The sequence below is a fragment of the Entelurus aequoreus genome, linkage group LG13 (genome assembly GCF_033978785.1).
Source record: "Entelurus aequoreus isolate RoL-2023_Sb linkage group LG13, RoL_Eaeq_v1.1, whole genome shotgun sequence".
Lineage (NCBI taxonomy): Eukaryota > Metazoa > Chordata > Actinopteri > Syngnathiformes > Syngnathidae > Entelurus > Entelurus aequoreus.
The window spans coordinates 4,526,442-4,553,668 of NC_084743.1; the positions used below are offsets into that span (position 1 = coordinate 4,526,442).

General features: G+C 33.9%; 1 protein-coding gene across 3 annotated transcripts in view; it reads left to right on the plus strand.

Annotated features, from left to right (window-relative positions):
• The window catches only part of naalad2 (N-acetylated alpha-linked acidic dipeptidase 2), a 182,560-nt gene that overhangs the window by 138,475 nt on the left and 16,858 nt on the right, over positions 1-27,227 (plus strand). For all 3 annotated transcript variants that reach the window (XR_009828231.1, XM_062067267.1, XM_062067266.1), the window contains 8 exons: positions 4,871-4,979; positions 8,802-8,988; positions 16,878-16,979; positions 17,047-17,172; positions 19,520-19,600; positions 25,241-25,346; positions 26,631-26,724; positions 26,795-26,890. Coding sequence is in view for 2 of the 3 variants with exons in the window: in XM_062067267.1 (XP_061923251.1) it covers positions 4,871-4,979; positions 8,802-8,988; positions 16,878-16,979; positions 17,047-17,172; positions 19,520-19,600; positions 25,241-25,346; positions 26,631-26,724; positions 26,795-26,890 (901 nt within the window). In the remaining variant the exon portion in view is untranslated. The remainder of the gene's footprint in view (positions 1-4,870; positions 4,980-8,801; positions 8,989-16,877; positions 16,980-17,046; positions 17,173-19,519; positions 19,601-25,240; positions 25,347-26,630; positions 26,725-26,794; positions 26,891-27,227) is intronic.

Consider the following 27,227-nt stretch of genomic DNA (forward strand, 5'->3'; position numbering starts at 1 on the left):
TCAGTGTGAAAAACATTTAGTGGATAGAAATTTAGTGTAAAAAAAATTCAGTACAAAAAATCATTGTGTAAGAAATTCAATGTACAAAAATGCAGTGTATAAAAAAAATCAAAGTGGAACAATTTGGTGCAGAAAAAATAAGGGTAAACAAATTCAGTGTAAAAAAAAATTTAGTGTATAAAAATCCAGTGTATAAGAAATGTCATTGTACAAAAATTCAGCGTATAAAAAAATTAAAAGCAGAAAAAGTTGGTGCAGAGAAATTCAGTGTAAAAAATCCAGGGTGAACAATTTCAGTGTAAAATATTTACTGTAAAAAACTTGGTGCAGAAAAATTCAGTGTAGGAAAATTGAGTGTAAAAACATTTACTGTATAAAAAAAACTGTTTTTTAAAACAAATTCATGGTGGAAAAAAATTCATTATACAAAAATTCAGTGTATAAAAAATTAAAAGTGGAAACGTGGTGCAAAAAAATTCAGTGTATAAGTAATTCAGTGTACACAAATTCAGTGTATAAAAAGAATCAAGGCAGAGAAATTCAGTGTAAAATATTGAGGGGGAACAAATTCAGTGTGAAAAACATTTAGTGGATACAAATTTAGTGTAAAAAAAATTCAGTACAAAAAATCAGTGTGTAAGAAATTCAATGTACCAAAATTCAGTGTATAAAAAAATTCAAAGCAGAGAAATTCAGTGTAAAAAAATCAGGGTGAACAAATTCAGTGTAAATACATTTAGTGTAAAAAAAAAACTTGGTGCAGAAAAATTCCGTGCATGAAAATGTAGTGTAAAAACATTTACTGAATAAAAAATAAATAAATCACTGTTTAAAAAATTCAGTGTGGAAAAATTAGGTGTAAAAAAATTAATTGTTCAAAAGTTCAGTGTATAAGAAATTCAGTGTAAAAAATCCAGGGTAAACAAATTCAGTGTAAAAACATTTAGTGTATAAAAAATTGGTGCAAAAAAAATCAGTGCATGAACATTTAGTGTTAAAAATGTCAGTGTAAAAAATTAAGTTTATAAAAATTTAGTGTTAAAAATTCAGTGGGAAAAATCCGTTTCTAAAAAATTGATGCAGAAAACTTCAGCGTAAAAAATTGTTTAAAAAATTCTGGGTAAAACATTTAGTGTAAAAAAAAATTCAGTACAAAAAATCAGTGTGTAAGAAATTCAATGTACAAAAATGCCGTGTATAAAAACATTCAAAGCAGAGAAATTCAGTGTAAAAAAATCAGGGTGAACAAATTCAGTGTAAAAACATTTAGTGTAAAAAACTTGGTGCAGAAAAATTCAGTGCATGAAAATGTAGTGTAAAAACATTACTGAATTTAAAAAAATCACTGTTTAAAAATTCAGAGTGGAAAAATTAAGTGTAAAAAAATGTATTGTACAAAAGTTCAGTGTATAAGAAATTCAGTGTAAAAAATTCAGGGTAAACAAATTCAATGTAAAAACATTTAGTGTATAAAAAATTGGTGCAAAAAAATCAGTGTATAAACATTTAGTGTTAAAAATGTCAGTGTAAAAAATTCAGTTTATAAAAATTTAGTGTTAAAAAAATCAGTTTCTAAAATATTGATGCAGAAAACTTCAGTGTAAAAAATTGTTTAAAAAATTCCGTGTAAAACATTTAGTGTAAAAAAAATTCAGTACGAAAAATCAGTGTGTAAGAAATTCAATGTACAAAAATGCAGTGTATGAAAAAATTCAAAGCAGAGAAATTCAGTGTAAAAAAATCAGGGTGAACAAATTCAGTGTAAAAACATTTAGTGTAAAAAACTTGGTGCAGAAAAATTCAGTGCATGAAAATGTAGTGTAAAAACATTTACTGAATAAAAAAAAATCACTGTTTAAAAAATTCAGAGTGGAAAAATTAGGTGTAAAAAAATTAATTGTTCAAAAGTTCAGTGTATAAGAAATTCAGTGTAAAAAAACCAGGGTAAACAAATTCAATGTAAAAACATTTAGTGTATAAAAAATTGGTCCAAAAAAAAATCAGTGTATGAACATTTAGTGTTAAAAATGTCAGTGTAAAAAATTCAGTTTATAAAAATTTAGTGTTAAAAAAATTCAGTGTTAAAAATCAGTTTCTAAAAAATTGATGCAGAAAACTTCAGCGTAAAAAATTGTTTAAAAAATTCTGGGTAAAACATTTAGTGTAAAAAAAATTCAGTACAAAAAATCAGTGTGTAAGAAATTCAATGTACAAAAATGCAGTGTATGAAAAAATTCAAAGCAGAGAAATTCAGTGTAAAAAAATCAGGGTGAACAAATTCAGTGTAAAAACATTTAGTGTAAAAAAACTTGGTGCAGAAAAATTCCGTGCATGAAAATGTAGTGTAAAAACATTTACTGAACAAAAAAAAAAAAATCACTGTTTAAAAAATTCAGTGTGGAAAAATTAGGTGTAAAAAAATTAATTGTTCAAAAGTTCAGTGTATAAGAAATTCAGTGTAAAAAATCCAGGGTAAACAAATTCAATGTAAAAACATTTAGTGTATAAAAAATTGGTCCAAAAAAAATCAGTGTATGAACATTTAGTGTTAAAAATGTCAGTGTAAAAAATTCAGTTTATAAAAATTTAGTGTTGAAAAAATTCAGTGGGAAAAATCAGTTTCTAAAATATTGGTGTAGAAAACTTCAGCGTAAAAAATTGTTTAAAAAATTCTGGGTAAAACATTTAGTGTAAAAAAAAATTCAGTACAAAAAATCAGTGTGTAAGAAATTCAATGTACAAAAATGCCGTGTATAAAAACATTCAAAGCAGAGAAATTCAGTGTAAAAAAATCAGGGTAAACAAATTCAGTGTAAAAACATTTAGTGTAAAAAACTTGGTGCAGAAAAATTCCGTGCATGAAAATGTAGTGTAAAAACATTTACTGAAGAAAAAAAAAATCACTGTTTAAAAAATTCAGATTGGTAAAATTAGGTGTAAAAAAATGTATTGTACAAAAGTTCAGTGTATAAGAAATTCAGTGTAAAAAATTCAGGGTAAACAAATTCAGTGTAAAAACATTTAGTGTATAAAAAATTGGTGCAAAAAAATCAGTGTATGAACATTTAGTGTTAAAAAAATTCAGTGGGAAAAATCAGTTTCTAAAATATTGGTGTAGAAAACTTCAGCGTAAAAAATTGTTTAAAAAATTCTGGGTAAAACATTTAGTGTAAAAAAAATTCACTACAAAAAATCAGTGTGTAAGAAATTCATTGTACAAAAATGCAGTGTATAAAAAAATTCAAAGCATAGAAATTCAGTGTAAAAAAATCAGGGTGAACAAATTCAGCGTAAAAACATTTAGTGTAAAAAACTTGGTGCAGAAAAATTCAGTGCATGAAAATGTAGTGTAAAAACATTTACTGAATAAAAAAAAAATCACTGTTTAAAAAATTCAGATTGGTAAAATTAGGTGTAAAAAAATGTATTGTACAAAAGTTCAGTGTATAAGAAATTCAGTGTAAAAAATCCAGGGTAAACAAATTCAATGTAAAAACATTTAGTGTATAAAAAATTGGTGCAAAAAAAATCAGTGTATGAACATTTAGTGTTAAAAATGTCAGTGTAAAAAAATTCAGTTTATAAAAAATTCAGTGGGAAAAATCAGTTTCTAAAATATTGGTGTAGAAAACTTCAGCGTAAAAAATTGTTTAAAAAATTCCGTGTAAAACATTTAGTGTAAAAAAAATTCAGTACAAAAAATCAGTGTGTAAGAAATTCAATGTACAAAAATGCAGTGTATAAAAAAATTCAAAGCAGAGAAATTCAGTGTAAAAAAATCAGGATAAACAAATTCAATGTAAAAACATTTAGTGTATAAAAAATTGGTGCAGAAAAATTCAGTGCATGAAAATGTAGTGTAAAAACATTTACTGAATAAAAAAAAATCACTGTTTAAAAAATTCAGAGTGGAAAAATTAGGTGTAAAAAAATGTATTGTACAAAAGTTCAGTGTATAAGAAATTCAGTGTAAAAAATTCAGGGTAAACAAATTCAATGTAAAAACATTTAGTGTATAAAAAATTGGTGCAAAAAAAAAATCAGTGTATGAACATTTAGTGTTAAAAATGTCAGTGTAAAAAATTCAGTTTATAAAAATTTAGTGTTAAAAATTCAGTGGGAAAAATCAGTTTCTAAAAAATTGATGCAGAAAACTTCAGTGTAAAAAATTGTTTAAAAAATTCCGTGTAAAACATTTAGTGTAAAAAAAATTCAGTGTATAAAAGTGTGTGTAAAAGGATTCCGTGTAAGAAACATTTTGTGTATAAAAATGTGGTGCTGCAAGAGTCACTTCCAGTAAATTAAGTCTGAAGCAATCAATCCTTTCTCAGAACCAGCCAATCATGCGAGTTTTTGTGTATAAAAATGTGGTGCTGCAAGAGTCACTTCCAGTAAATTAAGGCTGACGCAATCGATCCTTTCTCAGAACCAGCCAATCATGCGAGTTTTGAAGCAATGAATATTTCTGCACTGAATTCTTATGCTCTGATTTTTTTTTGCACTGAATTTTAAAACACTGTATTTTAACTAACTGGATTTTCACACACAAATTTGTATTCAATGAAATTGTCAGCGTAATTTGATGTACAAACATTCGCTTCACAAACGCAAGAAAATTATGTTGCATATATTTACGTGTCAAAATAAAAGCTTTTCGTAAAGAAGACACAAATGAGCCTTTATACTTGTATGATACACGACAATTGTCCAACGTAAATACCAACAAAAACGCAGCACGTGCACCTAATGTCGTGTCCCATGAGTGGAGATAGCTTAGTTTTAGTTATGAATTGTACGTGTTTCACTCCTACTTTCTAGTGAGTCACTTAGGTCTGCTGCCAAGTGTGACATGTAGTGTTTCACACTGCAGGCTGGTTTGCAAAGCGCACACATCCAGGCTATACAGACACTGCCTCCGGCCAGTATTTGCAGGAGTTCCTGGGAGAGATGCAGCCCCGCCGAATAAGAGAGCATCTCAGGTAAGATGGCCGAATGTGATGTCTTCCCTTCAAACAATGCATGCTCATGTCTGAGGGCAGGGGTCTCCAGACTGTTTCCACTGAGGACCACACACTCAAAAGTCAAAGCATGCGGGGACATTTTGATATTTTTCATCTACAAAACTGATACAAAATATAGATTTTTTTTTTTTTTAACTCTCAGGGCTCCCTTCAATTTTGGTCACGGGGACCCTAAAGGGTCTTGGTCATGAAAATAAAATTAAGTCATATATTATTTATAAACATTTTTTTTGCTTTAATGTTTTTAAAAAAATCCCACTAAATGATTGGGCATCTCAAATGGCCCCATTAGGAAAGTGTTAAAAAGAAGTCATATTTTTATTTAATTTAATTTTTTTACTTTTAACGCTTAAGTTTCTAGATCAACTTCAGATCTATCCGTATATATATATATATATATATATATATATATATATATATATATATATATATATATATATATATATATATATATATATATACACACACACACACACACACAAATGCATGCATGCATATGTATATACGTATATATATATGTGTATATATACATACATATGCATGCATATAATATATATATTTATATATATATATATATTATATATACATGCATATGTATATATACACATATATACATACATATGCATGCATGCATTTGTGTGTGTATATATGTGTATATATATATATACACACACACAGTATATATATATATATATATATATACACAGTATATATATATACACACAGTATATATATATATATATATATAATATATTATATATATATATATATAATATATATATATATATTGTGTGTATGTATATATATATATACTGTGTGTGTATGTATATATATATATATATATATATATATATATATATACACATACTGTGTGTGTATATATATATATATTAGGGCTGCAACTAACGATTAATTTGATAATCAATTAATCTGTCGATTATTACTTCGATTAATCGATTAATAATCGGATAAAAGGGACAAACTACATTTCTATCCTTTCCAGTATTTTATTGAAAAAAAACAGCATACTGGCACCATACTTATTTTGATTATTGTTTCTCAGCTGTTTGTAAATGTTGCAGTTAATAAACAAAGATTTATTTAAAAAAATAAAAAAAAATGTTTTTTTTGTTTTTTTTAAAGCCTCTGCGCATGCGCATAGCATAGATCCAACGAATCGATGACTAAATTAATCGGCAACTATTTTTATAATCGATTTTAATCGATTTAATCAATTAGTTGTTGCAGCCCTAATATATATATATATATATATATATATATATATATATATATATATATATATATATATATATATATATATATATATATATATATATATATATATATATATATATATATATATATATACACATATTGTTACATTGGACCAGTTCTTCCTCCAAGGGAATCTAAGTTACTGGTCAATCCCAAGTTCTTTCGATGACATATATGCTGAGTAAGAAGGACCATCAAGACAGAATTGGAATATTTTCAAGTTTATACTAAAGCTTTAGGAGTTCAACTCAACCAATACATTCATATCGGCTGCTCTAGTTGATCTGGCATTCCAAGGGAAAAACACAGTCTTTTCACACAAAAGAAAGCCCCCATAACCCCCCCTTTCAACACTGATAAGAAACCAATGGGGGAGGTGTTCACATTCCAAGGTTGAGACATAAAACAGACAATCTGAAGACAAAGAGAAACTGGTATACAGAGTATACATGGAAAAATACTAGCTTCTCCAAACATGACTATGAATAAAGAAATAACTCTTGAACATAAAGGTATCTGCATCCTTCCACTATATATATATATATATATATATATACACACACACACACATACAGTGGTGGTCAAAAATGTACATACACTTGTAAAAAACATATGTCATGGCTATCTTGAGTCCAATCATTTTTTACAACTCTTATTTTTTTGTGATAGAGTGATTGGAGCACATACACTGGGTCAAATTTACATGTCCCTTGGCAAGTTTCACTGCAATAAGGCGCTTTTGGCTTCTGGCTATATATATATATATATATATATATATATATATATATATATATATATATATATATATATATATATATATATATATATATATATATAAACATTTTGCCCCCTTAAAATTTCAAAGTGGAATATTTAATATAAAATAATTGGAGATTGAAATGGGTCAACAATTCATAAGAAATTATCATTTGATTCATTATTTATCTTTCAGGAATTACATTTTTTCAACAAAGTTCTCTGGCATCCAAAACGGCCCCACTCATCAAAGTGTTAAAAAATAAGTTACATGTTAATGTTGTTTTTTCTTTATTGTATTTTATTTTATCTTTTTTCTTTTTCTTTTTTTATCCAACTCAAATTACTGTGGATCCAAAAGGGCCCCACTCTGGAAAGTGTGAAAAATAAGTCGTATATATATATATTTTTTTTTTACTTTCAATGCTTAAACCGCTAGATCAACTTCAGAGCTACATAGTTTGGGGACCCCTGCTCTACATCAACATCAGATCTATCACTCACAGGGTTTCCCACACATTCATTTATTTGTGGCGGCCCGCCACGAAAGAATTACGTCCGCCACAAATTTAAAAAAATAAATAAATATATATATATATATTTTTTTTTTTTTTATTTTTTTTTTTTTTGTCCTCTCCAGCTTCTCAGGCAAATCATATAGTTGATGTAGATGCCCATATCGGCTGTTCAGATTTACTGTACAAAAGAGAAGTGTAGGATACTTCTCTTGTTGCCTTATTTGTATTTGACTTTATTAAATGTATTTATATTAGAAACACAACATGTGTATATAACAAAGGGTGCAAAGTCTGCAGGCAGTAGGAAACACATGGTAAAGTGTAGGGAGTAAAACTGATGGCAGTCTAAAGTTCAAGATTTTTGGAGCTCTTTGTTCAGTGGATCAGATGTTTGATGAAGCTCTGTGTCTATCTACTACTACTGGTTGTAGTAGTAGGCTCAAGTTAAATTATTTAGTATGCACTAATTAAAGGGGCAGAGCTTTGAGACATTTTAGCTTTCATATTTTATAAGATATATTTTTTGTAAGAACCGCAATTAATAAATATATTTCAGTGAATAACTTATTGTTCAAATCTGTATATAAATATGTACATAAAGTGTTGTAATTATATTGTAAAATGGATGGATGGACGTTTAAAACAAAACTGTTATTATTAAATAGTAAGTATACATTTTTTGAGCCTTTTTAGAGAAAATCAAATCATTGTAGTAAATTATGCAAATTACTCGATGATGTCATGGTGACCACGCCCATAGCCACACCCCCCACCGCCACAGGTATCTTGGCAGTTCATGGGAAACACTGCGCTCCATTGTCATTTTTTTGTTTTTTGCATTTTTGTCAAAGAAAAATTATTTATTTTTATATGGCAAACACACAAAATATGCAATATTCTCTCCATAAAATATGTCAAAGTGTAATATTTGATGTGAAGTAATTGGAGCCTTAGATATGTCAATATGTCATAACAACATTGATTTTGATTCATTATTATTTTAGAGCAATTACAGTTTTAAAAAAAAAAAACATCCTGCATGGCAGTTTTGTGTTACTAGGGTCAACATTGCAACTTTCACCTGTTTGCTCTTTTATTCCACTTGTTTATGTTTTTTTGTAGTTGTATTTTCACAATGTGCCACAGGGTCTTAAAAAAAATAGTTTTGGCCACGCTTTGGACGCTTCTGTCCTGGTGAGTTGCAGCCCGTAACGCATTTTCTCCCTCTTAGGAAATTTACACGCCTCCCCCACCTGTCCGGCACGGAGCAGAACCTGAAGTATGCGGAACAGATCCAGAGCGAGTGGCGGGACTTCGGCTTGGACTCGGTAGAGATGGTGCCGTACGACGTCCTGCTGTCCTACCCCAACGCGTCGCAGCCCAACTACATCGCCGTCGTGGACGCAGAGGGCCGCGAGGTACGTCGGGTCAACACGTTTTTGGTTACGACGCCACATCAAGTGGCGAGGCACGTGAGCGCCCTTGTTAAAGGCCGAGGTTTTGACACAACCCGTAATTAAGTGTGGCACCAGTGGAGAAACGGTCACAGTCGCAACAAATGCAAGAGGACTGCAGTCTTTTGAGTTGGATATTTGGCCATGACGCATGTGCGTCAAGGCGCATTAAAGAGGTCATATTATGATTATTTTCTACATGTTAACACTTCCTTGTTGTCTACATAACATGTGATGGTGGTCCTTTGGTCAGAATGTTGCATAGATGATGTTTTACACACCATCTTCATGCCACTTCCTGTTTGTACCAGATGTATTCATCGCCCAAATAGGCTGGATGAAACCGTCCTAACTAGGCTTGCTCATGTCTGCGGTATCTTAGAGTAGGAAGTAGGGTTGTACGGTATACCGGTGTGCTAGTATAGTATGGCGGTACTATAAGCAGTAGTTCATCTTCAGTATATTCAGCTTCAAAAAGATAAGGTTGTGAATCCTTATTTGTCGTAAAATAGTCATCTTCGTTGTTTGTTACCAAGTCGGCCGTGATTAGAACACACTCGTGTTTTCTTCCAGAAGTAGGAACACACGTTTGTTGCAGGAAGTCGGACGTGTGTTGCTATGGAAACATATTATGATTATTTTCTACATGTTAGCACTTCCTTGTTGTCTACATAACATGTGATGGTGGTCCTTTGGTCAAAATGTTGCATAGATGATGTTTTACACACCATCTTCATGCCACTTCCTGTTTGTACCAGATGTATTCATCGTCCAAATAGGCTGGATGAAACCGTCCTAACTAGGCTTGCTCATGTCTGCAGTGTCTTACAGTAGGAAGTAGGGTTGTACGGTATAGCGGTAGTAGTATAGTATGGCGGTACTATAAGCAGTAGTTCATCTTCAGTATATTCAGCTTCAAAAAGATACATTTGTGAATTAGAGCTGGGCGATATGGCCTTTTTTTAATATCTCAATATTTTTAGGCCATGTCACGATACATGATATATATCTCAATAATTTGCCTTAGCCTTGAATGAACACTTGATGCATATAATCAAACGAGTATGATGATTCTATGTGTCTACATTAAAAACATTCTTCTTCATACTGCATTAATATATGCTCATTTTAAACTTTCATGCAGAGAGGGGAACCACACGCACTGTTGTGTACCAAAGTACACGAGAAGGGAGCTGAGAGAGTTTTCTAGAACAGTGTTTTTCAACCACTGTGCAGATGCAGTCTGTTGTGCCGTGGGAGATGATGTCATTTCACCTATTTGGGTTAAAAATATTTTTTGCCAACCACTAGTTATAATCTGCAAATGATGTGCCGTTGTTGTGTGTCGGTGCTGTCTCGAGCTCGGTAGCGTAACCGTGTAATACTCTTCCATATCAGTAGGTGGCAGCCGGTAGCTAATTGCTTAGTAGATGTCGGAAACAGCGGGAGGCAGGGTGCAGGTAAAAAGGTGTCTAATGCTTAAACCAAAAATAAACACAAGATGAGTGCCCCTAAGAAAAGGCATTGAAGCTTAGAGAAGGCTATACAGAACGAAACTAAAACCGAACTGGCTACAAAGTAAACAAAAACAGAATGCTGGACGACAGCAAAGACTTACTGTGGAGCCGAGACGGCGTCCACAAAATACATCCGAACATGACATGACAATCAATCAATGTCCCCACAAAGAAGGATAGCAACAACTTAAATAGTCTTGATTGCTAAAACAAAGCAGATGCGGGGAATAGCGTTTAAAGGCCTACTGAAAGCCACTACTAGCGACCACACAGTCTGATAGTTTATATATCAATGATGAAATCTTAACATTGCAACACATGCCAATACGGCCAGGTTAACTTATAAAGTGACATTTTAAATTTCCCGGGGAACTTCCGGTTCAAAACGCCTTTGGAGGATGACGTATGCGCGTGACGTTGCGAGGTCCACGGAAGTGTTTGGACCCTATTGGACACAATACACAAAGCTCTGTTTTCTTCGACAAAATTCCACAGTATTCTGGACATCTGTGTTGGTGAATCTTTTGCAATTTGTTTAATGAACAATGGAGGCTGCAAAGAAGAACGTTGTAGGTGGGATCGGTGTATTAGCGGCTGGCTGTAGCAACACAACAAGGAGGACTTTGTTGGATAGCAGACGCTAGCGCCGGCGACCTCACCTTGACTTCCTACGTCTCCGGGCCGCCGACCGCATCGTCGATCGCTGGAACGCAGGTGAGCACGGGTGTTGATGAGCAGATGAGGGCTGGCTGGCGTAGGTGGTGCGCTAATGTTTTTATCATAGCTCTGACGAGGTCCCGTTGCTAAGTTAGCGTCGTTAGCAACAGCATTGCCAGGCTTCGACAGGCGGCACAGCATTAACCGTGTATTTACATGTCCGGTGTTTGGTTCGGTGTCTCCTGATAGTAGTATTGTTGATCTTCTGTCCATCCTTCCAGTCAGGGATTCATTTATTTTGTTTCTATCTGCATTTGAGACAGATGCTATCACGTTAGCTCATGCTAAAGAGCTTCGTCGATGTATTGTCGTGGAGATAAAAGTCACTGTGAATGTCCATTTCGCCTTCTCGACTCTCATTTTCAAGAGGATATAGTATCCGAGGTGGTTTGAAATACAAATCCGTGATCCACAATAGAAAAAGGAGAGTGTGTGGATTCCAATGAGCCAGCTTGTACCTAAGTTACGGTCAGAGCGAAAAAAGATATCTCTTGAACTGCATTCTAGTCCGTCACTCTAACGTTCCTCATCCACGAATCTTTCATCCTCTCTCAAATTAATGGGGTAATCGTCGCTTTCTCGCTCCGAATATCTCTCGCTCCATTGTAAACAACGGGGAATTGTGAGCAGCACTACCGCTTGTGACGTCACGCTACTTCCGGTAGGGGCAAGTTGTTTTTTTTTATCAGCGAGCAAAAGTTGCGAACTTTATCGTCGATTTTCTCTACTAAATCCTTTCAGCAAAAATATGGCAATATCGCGAAATGATCAAGTATGACACATAGAATGGATCTGCTATTCCCCTTTAAATAAAAAAAATTCATTTCAGTAGGCCTTTAAGTAAGACATGAAACTGTTCTAGGAAAATACCAACAAAACTGGAAAGGCCACCAAAATAGAAGTAAAACACTACACACAAGAAAACAGCAAAAAAGTCCAAATAAGTCAGGGCGTGATGTGACAGGTGGTGACAGTACACCTACTTTGAGACAAGAGCTATAGTGATGCATGCTTGGTTATGCTTTAAAGTCATATCCAACAATTGCGACAACGACTTTTTTACTGTCAACTGAGTTTCGTTTTTTAATGATTTCTGCTGGTGGTGTGCCTACGCATTTTTTCAATGAAAAAAATGTGCCTCTGCTCCAAAAAAGGTTGAAAAACACTGCTCTAGAAGATAGTCAGCCCATGTGTGGTGAAGAGAAGTCTGCGTGAGACCACCACAGCCAGCAACAAATCTTTGTGCTGACTGAAAAACTGCGTCCAGGGACTTCTTTGAAGCACTAAAACAAAGCACGTCTCCGTAATCAATCACGGGCAAGAAAGTCGCTGTCAGCAAATTTCTTTCTAACCTTAAAGGGGAACTGCACTTTTTAAAGACTCTTGCCTATTGTTTACAATCATTACGAGAGACAAGAAGTAAGGCTGCAGCTAACGATTATTTTTCTATCGATTAATCTATAGATTATTTTTTCGATTAATCGGTTAATCTATAGATTATTTTTTCGATTCATATATAGATTATTTTTCCTTTTGCCGATTATTTTTTTATTCAAAATGAGGATGAAAAAATAAATGTAGGCCAGTTTTTTCAAAAGGCATGGCTTTTATTTAAAAAAAAAAAGAAGTATGGCCACTCAGTCAACATTGACAACAACATGACAAAATATTCTGTAACAATGTAAACATTTAAAACTTTTAACATTTAACACAATTAAAAGTAGCTTATTTGCTTTTTAATGTGCAAATATAAAAGTAAACATCCAGTGCAAATCGTAATATTCTGCAATAGTATAAGCATTTCAAAAGTAAAAGTATTGCTTATTTTGCTTTAAAATGTGCAAAAATAAAGATAAACATCCAATACAAAAAAGTGCCAATCTAAATATTCTGGAGCACTGTAAACATTAAGTATTGCTTTTAAAATGTGCAAAATAAACATCCAGTCCAACACAGTATACAATAACCAATTCTACTCATTCCAGTGAGTGACTAACAGTTGTAATGAAGAAAGGTTAGCATGTCTACATGCTCTGGTTCTTTTCTTGTTTACAATATTCCCAGCAGCTGAAAATAGGCGCTCAGAAGGGGTCGATGTGGCTGGAACTGAGAGCTAATTACCGGTAGCCTTCACCTCAAGCCAGGACTGCGAGTGAGCTGAGCTCCAGTTTATATTCCTAGAAGGTCAACGGGCTCATAGTAGGGATGTGCGTATCGATCCTGTGGTATCGATATATCGATACTCACACGCTACTCATTTGGCATCACTTTTCTGAAAAAAGTATCGATATAAACCAAAAAACGGCGTGTGGGGGTGCAAGCATCACTTTCAGATGTTTTTGATGACTTACTTAACTTACTATGTGCTGGGACACCCCTGTACCTGGCAGAGTATAGAGCTGGCCCAGTCACGTGACAGGAGACAGCGAATGAGCGTCGTCAACGTGCAACACACACACAGCCAGCCGACAACGATGCAGCCAGGCATATCCAGTGTTGTCCAATTGTTGACTTAAAACAGGCATTGTTTTTTTGTTTTTTTAGTAATGTTTACTGAATATTTTTGTTTAAATGATTATCCTAAATTCAAATAATTTCCACACAGGGGAATTTACTGTTAGTTGAAAATTGCTTGAGTATTTAAAACAAGATAAGAAAGAGATACAATTTGGAGATTCTTCATCTTTGCATTACAGTTTTATTTTTTCCCAAGAAAAGCTTGAATATATGATTGATTGTGATTTTGGTTTTAATCTGTAACATGATTTCTTACATTTCGAAAACATTAGCCTATTTCATATTTCATTAATTGCTAATTATATCACAAACTTTAAAAAATAACTGCAGCTTCTTGCGATTCGGATTTGACAGTTAATTGGAAAGCCCTAATATATAATTATTATTATATATAATATTTAATTTATTTTTCATATTTATGTTATTTATTTTAATTTTACTTTTATTATATATTGTCTTGTGATTTGTCTTAAATAATAACAATAGTAATAATATTTTTGACTGACAAAAATTGCCAATAAGAAATTAATGGTATCGGTATCGATGAAAAGGCAAGATAAAGTATCGGTATCGTATCGAATCCTAAAAGTGTGGTATCGCCCATCCCTAGCTCATAGTGATGTTACTAGTAGTTGACTGGGAGGTGTTTATTATCATTTGGGGAGAGTCCGCTGCCTGATGCTCACCTGCTAAACACCTATCTGCTCCACGCTGAAGCGCTGACTACATGCGCTCTGAATACACACTGCTGATTGGCTGGTAACGTTTTGAATACGCACTGCTGATTGGCTGATAACGCTTTGTATAACTCTTTGTGTGTACCAATCAGATGGTTGTGTGGGTGGGACAATGCTGCGTGCTGAGACAGAGGCAGCCGCAGAAGGAGCGAAGCAGCTTGTTAACACTTTAGCAGCTAAAGTTAGCTTTAGCTTAGAAACTCGTTCGGTACACCCCCGTACCGAACCGAAAGCCCCGTACCGAAACGGTTCAATACAAAACACGTACCGTTACACCCCTAGCAGATACAAATGACACATTCATGTTTTTGTGTAATGATGACAACGTATACTCGCGCGGACGATTGACTAGTTGATGGTTTTCTTTTCAAATGTTCGTTCATAGCCGTTGTGCTGCTATGATAGGCCATTTCCGCTCGACACAGTGTGCATACAACAACATTATTAGGCTGTGTATTGAAATACTCCCACACTTTTGACCACTTTTGGCGTGATTTTTCCCCCCTCGCTCGCACAGTCTGCTTTGCGCTCCGCCATGACGGTAGTGTGACGTAAATATGCGACGCGTCGACGCACAAAAACGGCGTCGACGTATTTACGTAACCGATGACGTCGACTACGTCGACGCGTCGTTTCAGCCTTAACAAGAAGACAAAAGTTTTTTTTATTATTTTGCATTCCAACATGTAAAAATCATCTCGTTCTTGGTGGTTAGCAATGCAGCTAATGTTAGCAATCAATTCTACCTCTAAATCACTTTAAAGATGCATTCAAAAACCAACAATACTTAGTTTACGTTGTGTAACCTGTATAATAAACAAACTGTAGCAACATTGTTATTGTAAGAGTAAACACTGAGGAACTCTTTTTCTAGCATACTAACACATCGGTGTGCTACGGTATTAGCCGTAATAGCTAACTACGGCAAGAGGTAAGCTAGCTTTTACGTCACCGGCTGTCTCGAGTTTGAGTTTGGAGATAGAACACTGTACTGAGTGGAAAACATGAACAATCATATTACAGTATCTGTAAAGTATTAGTTCATGTTTTGTTTGTACACAGCTAGCCAGACGGTGTATGTACTGTAGTTGTAATAACACGCATGACGTGTGTCATGATCAATATTTAAAAGTCTGACTCACTGGATTTTTTCGCCAGTTTATTTGGGTAAGCACTCCATTTATGTCAAACTAGTTTGTCTCCATTTACAGCGCCAAAGCCACTTTCAGCTCACTCCCTCGGCTCCCTTCTGCTCCGACGTCTCACTCTTCCTTCGTGTTGGCTTCTGTAAGCAGTAGTTCATCCTCCGTATATTCAGCTTCAAAAACATAAGGCTGTGAATCCTCACTCGTCCAAAAATAGTCGTCTTTGTTGTCTGTTACCAAGTAGGCTATGATTAGAACACACCCGCGTTTTTTTTTAACGAAAGTAAGAACACACATTTGTTGCAGGAAGTCGGACGTGTGTCGCTATGGAAACGGAAATAATTAAGCTGAGGAAATGAGTGCCGGCATTGATCAAAATAACTTAAATACAGTTAATATTGCACATATTACATATTGTTATGAATGTGTTTGTTACTACATTATATATATATATACTTGCAGTGTGTATATTGTACATATTACATATTGTTATGAAGGTGTCTGTTACTACATTATATATATATATACTTGCAGTGTGTATATTGTACATATTACATATTGTTATGAAGGTGTCTGTTACTACCTTATATATATACTTGCAGTGTGTATATTGTACATATTACATATTGTTGTGAAGGTGTCTGTTACTACATTATATATATATATACTTGCAGTGTGTATATTGTACATATTACATATTGTTATGAAGGCGTCTGTTACTACATTATATATATACTTGCAGTGTGTATATTGTACATATTACATATTGTTATGAAGGTGTCTGTTACTACATTATATATATACTTGCAGTGTGTATATTGTACATATTACATATTGTTGTGAAGGTGTCTGTTACTACATTATATATATACTTGCAGTGTGTATATTGTACATATTACATATTGTTATGAAGGTGTCTGTTACTACATTATATATATACATGCAGTGTGTATATTGTACATATTACATATTGTTATGAAGGTGTCTGTTACTACATTATATATATACATGCAGTGTGTATATTGTACATATTACATATTGTTATGAAGGTGTCTGTTACTACATTATATATATACATGCAGTGTGTATATTGTACATATTACATATTGTTATGAAGGTGTCTGTTACTACATTATATATATACTTGCAGTGTGTATATTGTACATATTATGTATTTGAGTCCTTGGTCTACTTCACCGGATTGGGTCTTTGTTCCTCAGGTTTTCAACACATCCCTGGCTGAGCCCGTCCCCGAGGGTTACGAAGACGTTGCCAACATTGTGCCGCCATACAGCGCCTTCTCTGCTCAAGGACAACCTCAGGTGCGTGAACGCGACACGAGGCAACAAGGACCCGCTCAGGACTTGGTTCCACTGGCTCTCCGCACAGGGGGACTTGGTGTACGTCAACTACGGCCGCACTGAGGACTTCTTCCAGCTGCAGAGGCAGATGGGAATCAACGTGACGGGAAATATCGTCATCGTCCGATACGGGAAGATATTCCGAGGCAATAAGGTAGTAAATTTGCATAAATATATTAACTGTGGTTGGGAATCCCTGAATCAAATGGTACGTCTTTATTATGCAAGCTTGCAGCTACTTCTGGATTATTTTGAGTATTTTTATTAATTTCTGGTATGAATTGTGTCAATTATGGAGAACATAAGGGCTGGGCGATAAAAGGATATCACTAAAAAGTGTGTCTAATAAAAGGTTAGATTTAATTTTTTCTTCTTGGTGGGAAGAAAGCGTAATTACGGAAGGAAGGTTGGTTGCATGAACAAAGGCACTCGCTCTCTCAACTATCAAGTTTGGTTGATTCTTTGCATGGAGTGAGAAGAAAAAGTCAAAATTAAGACTGAAAGAGGAAAAGTTTTTGGATATTTTTAAAGGGACTGTAATCATACCAATGGGGTCTATAAATAATGCAAGGAAAGAGCGCTAAAACCACACCACCTTAGCTCACCCTTTAGAGCACAGCTGAAACTTCCTGCCATTAAACATGCAGAAAATAGTTCTTCTCAGGTTTGTCTGTTTACATTTTCACACTTTGCACTATTTTCTTACACTTTATGAAGCATTTCTTACATATTCCTTCATTTTAAGAGTTTTTTTGTTTTTTTACTATTTTGTTGACATTGTTGGAGTGTTTTAACTAAGGGATTATAATCAGATGTATTTATTCTTTTGTTAATCTGTTTGTATTTATTTTTTTATCTTTTTACTTGATATTTAATAATAAAATAAGTAATTAAAATAAAAAAAATAAAATATATCTAAAGGGATTATAATCAAGGGAAGGTTTCTTTTTTTTATCCATCCATGCATCCATTTTCTACCGCTTGTCCCTTCCGTGGTCGCGGGTGTTGCTGGGGCCTATCTCAGCTTTTTAATCTATTTTTATTTATTTATGTTTTATTTATATTTAATAATAAAACAAATAATTTTACAAAACGATACAAAATAAATAAAATACAATTTAAGGGATTATAATCAGAGGAAGGTAACATTTAAAATAAAAAATATATATTTCTCCTGCTCCTTATTTTCCATAGGTCATAAAAAACATCAATAATTATCGATATAAAAAACTTTTATCGCGATACAGTTTTCAGCTTCATAGCCCAGCTCTAACAATCATCACATTACTACACTTCGTGAGAGTACACCCTAATGCTAATGTGTATGCATATATGTATATATGTACATGTATACATGTGTGTATATATATGTGTATGTATATATGCGTATATGTATTTGTATATATGTACATGTATGTATATACTGTATGTGTGTGTATATGTATATATGTACATGTATATATGTATGTGTATAGATATATATGTATGTATATGTATATACGTGTATGTATGTGTATATACAGTGTTTCCCACACATTCATTTATTTGTGGCGGCCCGCCACGAAAGAATTACGTCCGCCACAAATAAAAAAATAAAAATAAAATAATTATTTTATTTTATTTTATTTAAATTTTTTATTTTTTGTCCTGTCCAGCTTCTCAGGCAAATCATATAGTTGATGTAGATGCCCATATAGGCTGTTCAGATTTACTTTACAAAGGAGAAGTGTAGGATACTTCTCTTATAAATAAATGATAAATGGGTTATACTTGTATAGTGCTTTTCTACTCAAAGCGCTTTGACACTATTTCCACATTTACCCATTCACACACTGATTGTATTTGACTACTACTGTTTTCTGTTTTATTTGTTACTGACTGTGGCAGGACACCTGTGCCTCTGTTTCACTTTATGTTGCTGGTAAATAATATGGTTGTAGTAGTAGGCTAAAGTTAAATTATTTAGTATGCACTAATTAAAGGGGCAGAGCTTTAAGAGACATTTTAGCTTTTTTATTTTATAAGATATATTTTTTGTAAGAACCACAATTAATAAATATATTTCAGTGAATAACTTATTGTTCAAATCTGTATATAAATATGTACATAAAGTGTTGTAATTATATTGTAAAATGGATGGATGGATGGATGTTTAAAACAAAACTGTTATTATTAATTAGTAAGTATACATTTTTTGAGCCTTTTTAGAGAAAATCATATCATTGTAGTAAATTATGCAAATTACTCGATGTCATGGTGACCACGCCCATAGCCACGCCCCCACCGCCACAGGTATCTTGGCAGTTTATGGGAAACACTGATATATATATATATGTTTGTATGTACAGTATATGTATATATATGTGTATATGTATGTATATACTGTATGTATGTCATTAAATATGCAACATTCTACATGGACGAATGAGATGAACGACAAGATGTTTGCAAAGTACAAGCACAAAAACGCTGACATCATGTCTTTGCGTCCCCTCCTTCAGGTGAAGAATGCCATATTGGCCGGCGCAAAAGGAATCATTTTGTTCTCGGACCCGGCTGACTACAGCGCTGCAGGAGTCGAGGTATGTCACCTGTGTTATGTCAGGATTTGCTCCCATTGATCGGTCGCCATCAACATCGACCGTTTTTGTCAGGTTCAAACACTGATGACATTTATTAAACAGACAAAGAAGCAAGGAGTTAAATAGAGACAGAATTAAATTTGGCTCAATGAGGAGAAACGCCTGGGCTGTACACTTTGTACAGTCTCCCACCGAGCTCTGACGAAAGATTGTACGTCTCTTTTATTTGGACTTTCCCTGATTACATGGCAACAGCTGTTTCTAAAGGGAAGGGGGTCGTAAACAGCCGTCGCCTTTGGTTACAAAACAGTTCAAAGAAAAGGTACCTAGAGGGGGGTCAGGTCCTGCTTCCTCTCCGCTTTGTAGATCTCGGGTCAAGACAAAATCTTTCTGTGGATTACAATACATCAAAGAAACCGACACCTTCATGTCGTTTCCCATCCTACACAGTGGAGTTTTACAAGCCTTTTGATTGGTAAGATCCAAGACAGCTTTTGTCTGCACGCCGGGAACTCGTAGCAACACAAAGTTTTGTGATAACTCACATACCATTATTCGGACAGTCTTTCGTGAAAAAGTAAGTGAGTGGTATGCAAAGTCTTTCTATGCCAATGACAAAATCTGATCCCCGTCTGGCTAATGATGAATTTATTTTTTATACCACGCTCTGACCGTTAAAAAAAAATACAACAGCTTTTGACCGATTAATATCGTCACCTTCTTGCGAGATTTGGCCTCGCCACACCACTTTGAACGCTCAACTCGCCTCTAAGATGGCTTGAAACAACTCAAAAAGTGCTTAGGAGAGTTTAAGAAGTGAAAATGGAAGCACGTTACAGAAGGAGTTATTAACAGGTAGATTAATGAGAGGTTCGGAGAAGATAATATAATGATGTATGTTGCTGTGTAGCGGCTGTGTGGAGCTTTTTCAAAAATGTGTGAAAATAGAAAAAGATGGGGGTGAAAATATATATTTTGTTTGGATATTGTTTCTGTAGGAAGACAAACATGACAGAAAGCTGTTTAATACGTTTGTGTTAATGCTTCACTGTAAGGCTGCAGCTAACGATTATTTTTCTATCGATTAATCTATAGATTATTTTTTTGATTAATCGGTTAATCTATAGGTTATTTTTCGATTAATCTATAGATTATTTTTCCTTTTACCGATTATTTTTTTATTCAAAATGAAGATGAAAAAATAAATATAGGCCCGTTTTTTCAAAAGGCATGGCTTTTATTTACAAAAAAAAAGAAGTATGGCCACTCAGTCAACATTGACAACAACATGACAAAATATTCTGTAACAATGTAAACATTTAAAACTTTTAACATTTAACAAAATTAAAAGTAGCTTATTTGCTTTTTAATGTGCAAATATAAAAGTCAACATCCAGTGCAAATCTTAATATTCTGCAATAGTATAAGCATTTCAAAAGTAAAAGTATTGCTTATTTTGCTTTAAAATGTGCAAAAATAAAGATAAACATCCAATACAAAAAAGTGCAAAACGAAATATTCTGTAACAACAGTGTAAACATTTCAACAAAAGTGAAAGTATTGCTTGTTTGCTAAAATGTGCAAAAATAAAGATAAACATCCAATACAAAAAAGTGCGAATCTAAATATTCTGGAGCACTGTAAACATTAAGTATTGCTTTTAAAATGTGCAAAATAAATATTCAGTCCAACACAGTACACACTAACCAACTCTACTCATTCCAGTGAGTGACTAACAGTTGTAATGAAGAAAGGTTAGCATGTCTACATGCTCTGGTTCTTTTCTCGTTTACAATATTCCCAGCAGCTGAAAATAGGCGCTCAGAAGGGGTCAATGTGGCTGGAACTGAGAGGTAATTAGCCTTTACCTCAAGCCAGGACTGCGAGTGAGCTGAGCTGCAGTTTACATTTCTAGAAGGTCAACGGGCTCATAGTGATGTTACTAGTAGTTGACTGGGAGGTGTTTATTATCATTTGGGGAGAGTCCGCTGCCTGATGCTCACCTGCTAAACACTTATCTGCTCCACGCTGAAGCGCTGACTACATGCGCTCTGAATACGCACTGCTGATTGGCTAGTAACGCTCTGAATACGCACTGCTGATTGGCTGATAATGCTTCGTGTGTACCAATCAGATGGTTGTGTGGGTGGGACAATGCTGCGTGCTGAGACAGAGGCAGAGGAGCGAAGCAGCTTGTTAAGACTTTAGCAGCTAAAGTTAGCTTTAGCTTAGAAACTCATTCGGTACACCCCCGTACCGAACCGAAAGCCCCGTACCGAAACGGTTCAATACAAAACGCGTACCGTTACACCCCTAGCAGATACAAATAACACATTCATGTTTTTGTGTAATGATGACAACGTATGCTCGCGCGGACGATTGACTAGTTGATGGTTGATGGTTTTCTTTTCAAATGTTCGTTCATAGCCGTTGTGTTGCTATGATAGGCCATTTCCGCTCGACACAGTGTGCATACAACAACATTATTAGGCCGTTTATTGAAATACTCCCACACTTTTGACCACTTTTGGCATGCTTCCCCCCCCGCTCGCACCGCTCGCATCGTCTGCTTCGATCGTCTGCTTTGCGCTTCGCCATGACGGTAGTGTGACGTAAATATGCGACGCGTCGACGCACAAAAACGGCGTCGACGTATTTACGTAACCGATGACGTCGACGCGTCGTTTCAGCCTTACTTCACTGGTGAGAGTATTGTGTGAGCGCCGCTTTGTCGGACTAATTTTTGAAGGTCCTTAAACTCACCGTAGTTTGTTTACATGTATCAACTTTCTCCGACGCTGCCACAGAAAGACGTGTTTTATGCCACTCCTTGGTCTCGTTTTGTCCAGCAAACGTTTTATACTGTGCGTGAATGCACAAAGGTGAGCTTTGTTGATGTTGTTGACTTATGTGGAGTGCTAATCAGGCATATTTGGTCAGTGCATGACTGCAAGCTAATCCATGCTAACATGCTATTTAGGCTAGCTGTATGTACACATTGCATCATTATGCCTCGTTTGTAGCTATATTTGAGCTCATTTAATTTTCTTTACTTACGCCGTCTGTGTATTTAATTTGTATTTGCATGTCTCATGACACATTATTTGTACGTAATAGTCATTTTGATTGTAGGCTAATATAGCTAATATAGACACTTACAACATGTGTTGTCTTCATTACAACACTTATATAAGACTTTTAAAGTCATTTTGATAGTAGGCTAATTAGACACTTACATCATGTGTTGTCTTCGTTATAACACTTATATAAGACTTTTAAAGTCATTTTGATAGTAGGCTAATATAGACACTTACATCATGTGTTGTCTTCATTACAACACTTGTATAAGACTTTTAAAGTCATTTTGATAGTAGGCTAATATAGACACATCATGTGTTGTCTTCATTATAACACTTATATAAGACTTTTAAAGTCATTTTGATAGTAGGCTAATATAGACACATCATGTGTTGTCTTCATTATAACACTTATATAAGACTTTTAAAGTCATTTTGATAGTAGGCTAATATAGCTAATATAGACACTTACATCATGTGTTGTCTTCATTATAACACTTATATAAGACTTTTAAAGTCATTTTGATAGTAAGCTAATATAGCCAATATAGACACTTACATCATGTGTTGCCTTCATTATAACACTTATATAAGACTTTTAAAGTCATTTTGATAGTAGGCTAATACAGCTAATATAGACACTTACATCATGTGTTGTCTTCATTATAACACTTATATAAGACTTTTAAAGTCATTTTGATAGTAGGCTAATATAGCTAATATAGACACTTACATCATGTGTTGTCTTCATTACAACACTTATATAAGACTTTTAAAGTCATTTTGATAGTAGGCTAATTAGACACTTACATCATGTGTTGTCTTCATTATAACACTTATATAAGACTTTTAAAGTCATTTTGATAGTAGGCTAATATAGCTAATATAGACACTTACATCATGTGTTGCCTTCATTATAACACTTATATAAGACTTTTAAAGTCATTTTGATAGTAGGCTAATACAGCTAATATAGACACTTACATCATGTGTTGTCTTCATTATAACACTTATATAAGACTTTTAAAGTCATTTTGATAGTAGGCTAATATAGCTAATATAGACACTTACATCATGTGTTGTCTTCATTACAACACTTATATAAGACTTTTAAAGTCATTTTGATAGTAGGCTAATTAGACACTTACATCATGTGTTGTCTTCATTATAACACTTATATAAGACTTTTAAAGTCATTTTGATAGTAGGCTAATATAGCTAATATAGACACTTACATCATGTGTTGCCTTCATTATAACACTTATATAAGACTTTTAAAGTCATTTTGATAGTAGGCTAATATAGACACTTGCATCATGTGTTGTCTTCATTATAACACTTATATAAGACTTTTAAAGTCATTTTGATAGTAGGCTAATATAGCTAATATAGACACTTACATCATGTGTTGTCTTCATTATAACACTTATATAAGACTTTTAAAGTCATTTTGATAGTAAGCTAATATAGCTAATATAGACACTTACATCATGTGTTGCCTTCATTATAACACTTATATAAGACTTTTAAAGTCATTTTGATAGTAGGCTAATACAGCTAATATAGACACTTACATCATGTGTTGTCTTCATTATAACACTTATATAAGACTTTTAAAGTCATTTTGATAGTAGGCTAATATAGACACTTACATCATGTGTTGTCTTCATTATAACACTTATATAAGACTTTTAAAGTCATTTTGATAGTAGGCTAATATAGCTAATATAGACACTTACATCATGTGTTGTCTTCATTACAACACTTATATAAGACTTTTAAAGTCATTTTGATAGTAGGCTAATTAGACACTTACATCATGTGTTGTCTTCATTATAACACTTATATAAGACTTTTAAAGTCATTTTGATAGTAGGCTAATTAGACACTTACATCATGTGTTGTCTTCATTATAACACTTATATAAGACTTTTAAAGTCATTTTGATAGTAGGCTAATTAGACACTTACATCATGTGTTGTCTTCATTATAACACTTATATAAGACTTTTAAAGTCATTTTGATAGTATAGCTAATTAGACACTTACATCATGTGTTGTCTTCGTTATAACACTTATATAAGACTTTTAAAGTCATTTTGATAGTAGGCTAATATAGCTAATATAGACACTTACATCATGTGTTGCCTTCATTATAACACTTATATAAGACTTTTAAAGTCATTTTGATAGTAGGCTAATACAGCTAATATAAACACTTACATCATGTGTTGTCTTCATTATAACACTTATATAAGACTTTTAAAGCCATTTTGATAGTAGGCTAATATAGCTAATATAGACACTTACATCATGTGTTGACTTCATTATAACACTTATATAAGACTTTAAAAGTCATTTTGATAGTAGGCTAATATAGACACTTACATCATGTGTTGTCTTCATTAAAACACTTATATAAGTCATTTTGATAGTAGGCTAGTATAGCTAATATAGACACTTACATCATGTGTTGTCTTCATTACAACACTTATAAACTACACGTGTACTACACGTAGTACAGGTAAGTAGTTAGAACTCCTGCTGTGTTGTCTTCTGTGCAGCCCTTCCCTGAAGGTTGGAACCTTCCAGGCGGTGGTGCTCAAAGAGGAAACGTCATGAACATGAACGGAGCAGGAGACCCGCTCACACCTGGCTACCCAGCTAAAGGTGCGAGTACACCGTGTACCCTAAACGGAAAGAACAAATACATTTACAGCCATCAGACTGTATAATGCATATGTTCCTTTTTGACTGTACTTAAATGTATAATAGACTGTATTTATGTTATTCACATGTGAAAATGCTGTATAATAGACTGTATTTATATTATTCACATGTGAATAATGCTGTATTATAGACTGTATTTATATTATTCACATGTGAATAATGCTGTATAATACACTGTATTTATATGATTTATATTTTAATAATGCTGTATAATAGACTGTATTTATATTATTCACATGTGAATAATGCTGTATAATAGACTGTATTTATATTATTCACATGTGAATAATGCTGTATAATAGACTGTATTTATATTATTCACACGTGAATAATGCTGTATAATAGACTGTATTTATATTATTCACATGTGAATAATGCTGTATAATAGACTGTATTTATATTATTCACATGTGAATAATGCTGTATAATAGACTGTATTTATATTATTCACATGTGAATAATGCTGTATAATAGACTATTTATATTATTCACATGTGAATAATGCTTTGTAATAGACTGTATTTATATTATTCCCATGTGAATAATGCTGTATAATAGACTGTATTTATGTTATTCACATGTGAATAATGCTGTATAATAGACTGTATTTATATTATTCACATGTAAAATAATACCCAAGTGTTTATTGTTTATTGTGAGCGAACTGTGGTGCTGAATTTCCCCCAGGGATCAATAAAGTACTTTCTATTCTATTCTATTCTATTTAGTAAGCAAAGATATGGTACCTTTTAACGACGCATATTTTTTTCCAGGCCTTCAAGGGCCATATAAAATGATGCGGCGGGCCAGATCTGGCCCCCGGGCCTTGAGTTTGACACCTGTGGTTTAGCTGATTGGAGAGCTAGCTTGCGCAGCTAGCGGGTCCATGACGACGACTTCTGTTTTGTTTGATCAGCCGTTTTACTGCCCTGATACAGACACCATTGGGAAATGAACACTTACAGAATATTTCTGTGTAAATAACTCATTTCACAAAGTATATATCTGCGACTTATAGTCCGGTGCGGCTTATATATGGAAAAATTAAAACAAATAATCTAAAATTTAGCGTGTGTGTGTGTGTGTGTGTGTGTGTGTGTGTGTGTGTGTGTGTGTGTGTGTGTGTGTGTGTGTGTGTGTGTGTGTGTGTGTGTGTGTGTGTGTGTGTGTGTAAAATATGGCACTTTTTGCTTGTGATTTACCGACTTTCTGTACTCCTTTTAGAATATATCTACAGATCCCGACTTGAGGATGGAGTTGGACTTCCCAGCATTCCTGTGCATCCCATTGGCTACCATGATGCGTTTCACCTCCTCAAGTATTCAGTTCCCTTTGACGCGGCTCACACTTTGTAACGTCCGCCACTAAACCGCCATCTGTGACAACAGGAACATGGGAGGACCGATACCACCAGACAACTGGAAAGGAGCCTTAAACGTCTCCTACAGGATCGGCCCAGGTTTTACGGAGGATTTCAAGAACCAGTGGGTGCTTCGCTTTTGATCAGAGGTGCCCAAAGTTTTTCCACCGAGGGCCACAGACTGACAAATCAAAGGATGCGGCCATTTTGCTAGTTTTCACCTACAAAACCAGTACTATATATATACATTTTTTTCTAAGAACTCGGAAAATGCATATTCGGTATAAATTTTGTGTGAATGTTGAAGAGCCGAAGCCGAACTGAAATGCTAACAATTAGCACGCTGGCCAGATAGCAGCATTTAACAAAAAATATGAGCTAAAAAAGCTAGCATTGTGACAATAGCATGCTTCTAGTTAGCATTAGTGAAATACCACAAATTAGCTAAAAAAAACAGCATC